This window comes from Hevea brasiliensis, chromosome 7 (genome assembly GCF_030052815.1).
Source record: "Hevea brasiliensis isolate MT/VB/25A 57/8 chromosome 7, ASM3005281v1, whole genome shotgun sequence".
Lineage (NCBI taxonomy): Eukaryota > Viridiplantae > Streptophyta > Magnoliopsida > Malpighiales > Euphorbiaceae > Hevea > Hevea brasiliensis.
In genome coordinates, this window is record NC_079499.1 from 15,400,531 (window position 1) to 15,409,219 (window position 8,689).

The 8,689-nt window shown below is 29.7% G+C and overlaps 1 protein-coding gene across 10 annotated transcripts; it reads right to left on the reverse strand.

Moving 5' to 3' along the window:
• Positions 1-813: 813 nt before the first annotated feature.
• LOC110646803 (transcription termination factor MTERF15, mitochondrial) lies at positions 814-5,530 on the reverse strand. Of its 10 annotated transcripts, XR_009150048.1 has the most exons (5): positions 5,275-5,525; positions 4,095-4,127; positions 3,900-3,982; positions 1,613-3,673; positions 814-1,417 (listed from the first exon to the last, which is right to left on the reverse strand). XR_009150048.1 is itself a non-coding variant. In XM_058150026.1 (4 exons), the coding sequence occupies exon 4, from the start codon at positions 3,320-3,322 to the stop codon at positions 1,967-1,969; it is 1,356 nt and encodes a 451-aa protein (XP_058006009.1). In that variant the 5' UTR covers positions 3,323-3,422; positions 3,523-3,982; positions 4,095-4,127; positions 5,275-5,525; the 3' UTR covers positions 814-1,966. The 10 variants fall into 10 exon arrangements, 9 of the variants coding, with proteins under 9 accessions (XP_058006009.1, XP_058006014.1, XP_058006012.1 ...); XM_058150026.1 differs by having other exon boundaries at positions 814-3,422; positions 3,523-3,982; XM_058150031.1 differs by having other exon boundaries at positions 814-3,425; positions 3,523-3,982.
• Between the last annotated feature and the right edge of the window lie 3,159 nt (positions 5,531-8,689).

Sequence of the window (8,689 nt, forward strand, 5' to 3'; positions counted from 1 at the left end):
TTATACTAATCGATTTCATTTTTTACAAAGGTGCCAATTGATATGCTCCATATTTCCAACTATAACATAGGACATGCTTTTATCCTGCGTTTCTCTCTTAACCGATCACTTCTTCCTTATCTGATCACCTCGAATATCTTATCTCATCAAAACACTTTATTATTTGTCCGAAGAACACCTAGTGTCTTAACACCTCATGTCCTGCTCAAATACTACATGTCTAACCTTCATACGTGTTTCAAGACTCAAAACCCATTCAATTCGTATCGGATTTATATCCGCATTATATCAATAATATTAAATTCTTTTTAAATGGGAGGCTCATAAACAAACTTGAGCTACATAAAATACATAATATTCTTTTCGATACATCATAAGTTTTAAAAGTAAAAATTATCAAAATTTAAAATTTAATTTTTTGTGCATATAATGAGAAACATTTAATTGAGAAACTATTAATTTAATAGTCAATTTTAACTTGCATTAATCTAAGTCCGCCGATACAACCAATTACTCTCTTCGCTCACATTTTCCTTCTAATCTTTCTTCTCTATTCTCCTTCTACTCTTTTTCCTGTAACTTTCTCCAGAAAGTTCATTTAATACAACTTCCGTTGTATCATAGATAATCAAACAAATGACCTTAATTGTGTTCATACATAAATTTATTTATATATAAGCATGCACACACCTTCATTGTTTATTTATAGTCTACAGTTCATTATAAGATTAAATCAATGGACATTAATTTCAAATTAATCATCCCGAATCATATCATCAAATTAAATTAAATGATCAACATGAAAGCAAGAAATTATAAAAACCAAATAGATTATATACCCCAAAAATGTGGATTTCTAGCAATTCAAAAGCATGACATTATTTATTAAATTCTCTCATTCTAGCTTTTCGGAGAGAAATTTCTCGATTTTTTCTAGTTCTCTTTCTTAGGAGCTTGTTGACTCTTACCTTCTTCTGAGGCCTTTATCGCACCTTCTGAACAGAGGAAGGCCTCTCCCCCAACCAGAACGGTAGATTTTCCCTCACTACCTTAGGTTGGAGTATAAATAACTTATTTTAGTTGCTTGGATTGCTTTTCCACAGATGCTAGTGTTTGAATGGAGAGGGATTTTTTGTGATGATTTGTAGGGTCGGTTTATATGTTTGATGCAGCATGGACTCTAAGAGTATACACTGAACAAATGCTAACTCAAATATGCTCACTGGGATGCCTATTTAACTGAAATTTGGCCTCCAGAAGAGATGCAAGTGCAATCTGGCTTTGGTTTGTTGTCCATTGATTCTGCACCATAAATTGTTTTCAGAATATGCAGATGACGCCCGTGAAAAGCCTCTCCATAATGGCCAAAAACAACTTTAGAATTGCTATAAAGCATCCATGAGTTGTGGAACATCAACTTCAGTGCCAGTTGTACATGCCAGGATTTGAACAAATAAAAAACTATTAGAAACAGGCATTAAATCATCAAAAGATGGCAATAACGACAAAAATGTTACGTGATTTTATGTTTTTTTTTTTTTTTTAATTTTTATCATTGGTGATAAAATTGACAAAGGAACAGAACCAAAGAGTAAAAAGTCTACTAGTTTACCTTGTAGTATACAACTTCATGTAACCCCTTGATGTGAAGATATTGCGACCAGCTGGCTTCTTCTCCATGGAGAATTTTAATGGCACTTAGATAACCACCAAGATTTTACGGAAACAACTACTCCAAACCATAAACTGCAATTTCTCTTGCATTCTCCAGACTTTTTAAAGTCAACTACCAAGGCCAATCCATTATATTTTGACACGTTGCATCAACAAGACCCTTCTTAAAGTTGTTAACAATAGTTGCAGTTTATCTCAAAGTTGTTCATCTCAAAGATAAAAACAGCACAATCCCATGAAAAAGATCATTTGAACTACAATGATAATGAATCATGAGGATCACTCATCTCGACTAAACAAGGCCTTCCATGAAGGACTTCATATTATTCACATCTTCTTTCGACTCTGGATGCTTTTGTGGTTTAAACATTTTCCATAGTCCAATAGGATGTTGTCTTTTAACCTGAACATCTCCTGAAAACCTTCCAAACATTTTTCCACACTCTGGATATGGCTTGACATATAGATTATAAAATTTAAGCCTACTTAATTTTATCATATCTTTTAGTCCCACCTTGTCACCGAGCCCTCCTTTTGCACGCAAATACTCAATCACATTATATCGAGGAACAATCTGTTTGTCAAAACTTACTCCCAAATACTCTGGAACTTCAACCAAGCAGCCAACATTGAATTTCATTGTGTTCACCAAAAACTCAATCTTCTTCTCAATGTCCTGTACATCATAAATAATCACCCTTGGTTCTTTCCACAAAACCTTAAAGGCTTCTCTACGAATCAACCCATGTTTACATAAGCAATCAACTCTTTGCTTTACTTCAAACCCAGCTCTAAATGCTCCATCACTAAAAATCTTTAATTTGATTGGCGTTCGACATTTCAAAGAACTAAGCAATTCCAAACACCTAGCAAATTCACCTAATTCCATACCAAGAAATCGTGGCTCCCTAATAATCTCTTTTCGAATAAACTCTTTGCTAAAACCCAAACTCTCGAACTCATCAACCAATGGCATCAGCCTATTTTCAATTAGAAATCCCAAAGCCTCAGGATAGGAATTGAAAATCCAATCGATCTCATCCCTTTGAATCCCAATTTGTATAAAGAACTCAATTCTCTGATGTATTTCACTTTTCTTCATTGTTATTGCTCCAGGAAAACCCTCTAACACCTTCCTCACAGTACCTTCACTAAAACCTACACCCTTCAAAACATCCACACTCTTATTAAACCCATCCGGATCAATTTGAAACCTTTTAGCATATGCTAAAACACTCTTTATCAACAATGGGGAAATATTCAAAACCCCAGATTTTGAAAAACCCATTTCCCATTTCTTCAAAAATTTAAATTCCAAAACTCCAGGACATTCAGTAATCAAAGAAACAACAAATTTCTGTGGGATTTTGAAGGATAAGAGAATACCAAGGGACTTCTCAATTTCATGTAAATTGGAACCCAAAAGAAAGCGACTTGTACTGATGAAACTGTGCAGTTGGGATGGAGGGAAACCATACCTTTGGAAGAGATAAGCGAGGGAAATTTGTTTCCTGTACAGGGATTCATTTGAGGAATTAGGCATTGTGGACAGGAAATGAAGTCTTTCATTTGGATGAGTAGGGAGTGGCTTTGAGGATAACGCTAAGCAACGGAGAGCAGTTCTACTGTGAAGGATCTTAGTGGCCATTGATGAATTCAAGCTGGAAGGAATGTTCTCTTATTACCAAAGCCCTTATCAAATAGCTAACTTTTGTTTCCCAATATACTAGACCACCCTGCTTTCATCACTACTACAGCAGAAAATATCACTGTTAACTAAGAAATGAACTGATAAATTGCATAAAAAATAGGAACAAAGGAATGAAGTCAACAAGTTTAGTTACCTACATTTTCTCAAGACCTCGCATTCTGAGAGTAAAGAAGATAAATCATGAGCTTTCATTATTCATAGTTGGATGATGCATTTCCAACAAGCATCAAAAAGATCTTTTTTTCTTTTTTAAACAGAGAATCCCAACTTGGTTATCAGCTCCCTAAACTGTATAACAAGTTCAAATTGATTTCAAGGAATAAGGACTAAACTAACAGCTTTAACAAAATACATGAGAATAAAACCTTGGGAAAAATCCTCAAGGATGAAAAGCAATTAACAAATAAACAAGATTCACACCAAATTGAAATCCACAAAACACCCAAGCAAACTCAAATAGCATACAAAAATCACAAGAAGGAAAGCAACAGAGATGCATAGACACAGAGAGAACCTGAAAAACAGTAGGCAGTGGCAAAGGAGTCAAGACAGAGAGGTCTGTGAACAGTGATGGTGGTTGAGCATTGCTAATGCAACCTTCAAGATTTACATTAGAAAAACATCAATATTAAAAATATTAAAATAAAATATTATAGCAAACTAACAAAATAAAATTTTAAACCCAAAAGAAAAGTATATCAAATTATACCTAGAGAGTAATATAACAATCTCTTAGTAAATACTGAAACATCACAGGAAGAGGAAATGTGTCAGAAATTCAAAATATTTCGCTGTTAAATAATGATTATAATTTTATTAAAGAAGAAAAATAACTTCATTTTCATAACCAAGAAATAATGCATCCCTTGAATGTGTTACATTATGAATTATGAAAATGATCCATATCTCCAGCACTTTGAAAATGAGTACAAGGATAAAAATAAAACCCCAATTTGAATGACAAAGGCACTTAAAATCATATCAAGTTACTATAGCATATCACACATTTTTCAATCTATATGCATCTGGTTAAAATTAAATCCCCAAACTTCAGCAATTCAATTATATGATTTCTAACAAAAAATAATAAATAAATAACAAAAGCACACTTCAGCAAATTATAAATTGAATTATGAAAATATCAATTTATTAACCAAACCACCAATCAACCTAAGATTTGGATCAAAAGCAATTACTAGGTGTTCCAATTTAGCAAAACCAGATAAAACAGCAGCAAGCTACAGCCTTACCCAGTAACTAAATATGAAATTAGACCGTGTGTGGTGTATCTTGAAAACTAATTCTACATGCAGAATTTCCTAAAACTTCAAGCTGCCAAAGCAGAAGAGTTTTATTCAAGGAGACATACCTCATACAATCATCTTCCACAGCCAAGTAAACCGAATATTTATTTGAAACATAACCAAGTGCATACTTCTTTTACTTTAAAGTCCATAGACACTTAAATAGGTAACAAAACCAACTGCTTTCCTTAGACACTTAAACAGCTCAAAAGAAGAAATAGACAGCAGGGGGGATAATAATACCAGCAAGCAAGTCATAAACAGCACAAAAAAAATAAACTAACAGCAACAAGCAATTCACAAAAACATGGAGTAACTAGATCCTTTGATTCAAGCATAAGAAGTAACAAAACCCGAAGCCCCCAAAAAGTCATAAATTCCACTGTTGTGTCACAAATAATCAAACGCGAAACCGCACAAGCAAAAATATGGCAAATAACAATCAAATCTCTTAGCGAAACAAAATCAAAAGATCAAGTCAGGGACTTGAGAGGTAACGCTATGGCATTCAAACCCAGACTTTGAAACCAATTTAAAGACCCAAATAAGCACTTCAAATAAGAGTTAGATTTAGGTCAAGCTGACCTCAGAGAATGAGCAAAAAATACGTTGGCAGCGAATGAGCTGCTCAAGAACAAGCCGGATATGCTGTGCTGAGAACAAGTGTGTGTTTAGACAGATGGAACCGAAGAAATTCCCGAAGAAGAAACGCTAACCTTGTCAGAAGACGAATGGCCGGAAAGAAATTGCCAAAACCAAAGGAATGAGGGAAGGGAAGAGAAATCAGTGTGCAGCTAGGGCTCCTGAAAGTTAAAATGAAAAAGAGAGAGTTGGCTGTGCTTTAATTTTATTTTTGCTAATTTTATTCTTAAAAAATATATTACTTTTATATTATTAATTAATTTATACTGTTAATATATTAATTTATTAATTTATTAATTTATTTATATAAATAAATTATAATTTTAGTGTTTTTACTACTTTTATATTTAATTTACTTAAATAAGTTTAAAAAAGAAAAAATATATTTAATTATTTAATTTATTAAAATATATTTAGTTATTATTAGGTAATAAACGTGCTTATGTCTTCCACTAATAATAAATTTAATATATGTGTTAAATTTAGTCATTCAATCATGATATATTTAGGTAAAGTTTTGAAAATTATATATTAAAATAAAATTTGAAACTAATTAGTTATTAGAATTTTATATTTATAAATAATACAAGATATATGATATAAATATATTAATATAAATGTAATCAACTCAAATACATAATTATATATATACATCATTCGTACACACAATTTAATTTCATAATTTTTAACTAAATATAAAAGTTTTATAATTTTGATTTAATATATAAAAAATTTAATTTGTACAAAATAAGTGAAAGTATGATAATAATTATGAGAGAGAGATGTCCGGTGGTAATCTTAAACTTTAATCTTTTAAATATTCAAAATTCAAAGAGAGAGAGAGAGAGTATTTGTGTGTGTTTAGAGAGATAGAAAGAGAGAGAGAGATAGAGAGTAATAATAATGGATGGATAGCTTAATTAGTATTAAACTTGAATCTTAATAATTTAAAGGTTTAAAGTTTAAAGAGAACTAGTTAAAAATAGTGAGGGAGAGAGAAAGAGTAATAATAAATGTTGGATGGTTTAGTGTTTAACTTAATTTTTATTAAAAAAATTAAAATAAAAATAATAAAATAAATATATTTACAATATTATGAAATACAATGGCTAATAAAAATGTTTTTACAAAAGAGCCAGCTCATGAACCAATAAACAAGTATTTATCATGAGGTTATAAAATGAGTCAAGAAAAAAGTTTACTCACAAATTTATTTACAAGCCTATTTAACGAATCAGTTCACGAACTTTTTTAACGAGTTAACTTACAAGTTTATAAATGGATCAACTCGTGAGTATTAACAAACCAACTGCTACTAAGTTCGAATTTGACTTATTTAAAAAATGTGTCAAACCAAACCGAGTTTTCATCGAGCTGAGCCTCAATCAGCTTAGTTCATTTACACTCTTAAGCATTAAGTGAGAAATAAAAACAGTGTGTTAAATGGAGGCCTCCATTATTTAGGTAAAACCAAACGACCTCATTTCATAATGGCCAATTAATAAGATTTTATCTTTTTTTTTTATTTAATTATTTTGGCTCTCACTTATATTTTATTTTATTTGTTTGAATAATAAAAAAAAATTCAAATCTTGAATTTAAAATTTGTTGCTTGGATGAATAATAATTAACACTGTATTAGAATTTATAATAAATTTTTTGTAACTACTAAAATTTAAAAACCTAAATGATATATATATATATATATAGAGGTTTGGTTGATTTGGAATTTATTATTATTATTATTATTAATTGAAATGCCAAGCCATGCTAAAATAATTTTTTTATGTAAAAAAATTTTAATTAATTAAAATATATATATATATATATATATATATATATATATATATATATATATATATATATATTGGTTTGGTTGATTTGGAATTTATTATTATTATTAATTGAAATGCCAAGTCATGCTAATTAAAATTTCTTAAAACTTTTTTACATAAAAAAATTCTTTTTTTTACATAAAAAAATTCTTTTTTATATTATTAACTCATAGCATAGCATGGCATTTCAATTAATAATAATAATAAATTCCAAATCAATCAAACCTATATATATATATATATATATATATTAAAATTAACATGAAATTTTAATTAATTAAAACTTTTTTATATAAAAAAATTATTTTTTATATTATGAACTCATAGCATGACTTGGCATTTCAATTAATAATAATAATAATAATAAATTCCAAATCAACCAAACCTATATAAATTTTTATATTTAAACTGGTTGAACAATTTCCAACCATAAAACTACCAATAAGTTTTGACACCATAATAACACATCATGAAACTGAATTGAATGCAAATGATGCAGCAAAGGTGGAGCAATACAAGATAGCAAAATTGGCATTACAATAATATTAAGAGGACAACATATTTATATCATCAAAAACTTTTAGCCCCATGCATTTCTATTTTATAGTATATTATTGCTAGCTCAATAATATAATGCTAATTACAGCTCTGTCAATAATATATTAGTAATACACTCTGTCAATAACTATTTTATAGTTTATTATTTATTCATCATGTATCAAACTTGAAATTAGTTTTTCTAAATTCATCATTAGACTCAATCATTATTCATCAGTCTATAACATGAAAACACCATAAAATCACAGCAAATAAAACAAGAATATTTTGGATCCCAGCTAGCATATATTGAAGACATGGTTCTGTTCTTTTCTTGAGTGCACCATGATCAATTTCTAATAATTTGGGAAAAAAGGAGGGATCATGATACTAATCATGAAAGTGAAATCCTAATTTGTTATAGGCCCTTCAAGAGATACTAACAATTGTTTTCTAATTAAATCCCATATCAAACAATTAAAGTTGCATGCAATTACATAATAAGAACTCAAAATATAATCAAGAAAAGACAGAATCAAAATTTGCTTTTTGCATAGAAAAGAAGTAAATTTCTTGATCAATAAGAAGAACCAAACCATATACAGATAATTAGATCCACCCATAACACAAACCATCTCTAAAATCTAAACAAAATAAAGAAACAAAAGAACATGGCCATATCTAAATTAAGAGGACAATAAAGGATTATAACTCAGTTTTGTTCCAAAAAATATTCTGCTTCTCAATTTATTGAGATGAACTTCAAGGTCTTAACCCTACAACCTTAACAGCATATGTAAATAATACCAAAATACTGTAAACAATGGCTAGTTAATATTTGTTAGAATTATAACTTAAAATCCTAGTGAAATTTGGAGGGACTTTTTCCTAATTTGAGTGGGATAAATATTCTTCAATAGGACAGAAGAATATTTTCTATATAAAGTAGAACTCTTATTTTAGTATTATTCCTAAATTGAGTGGGA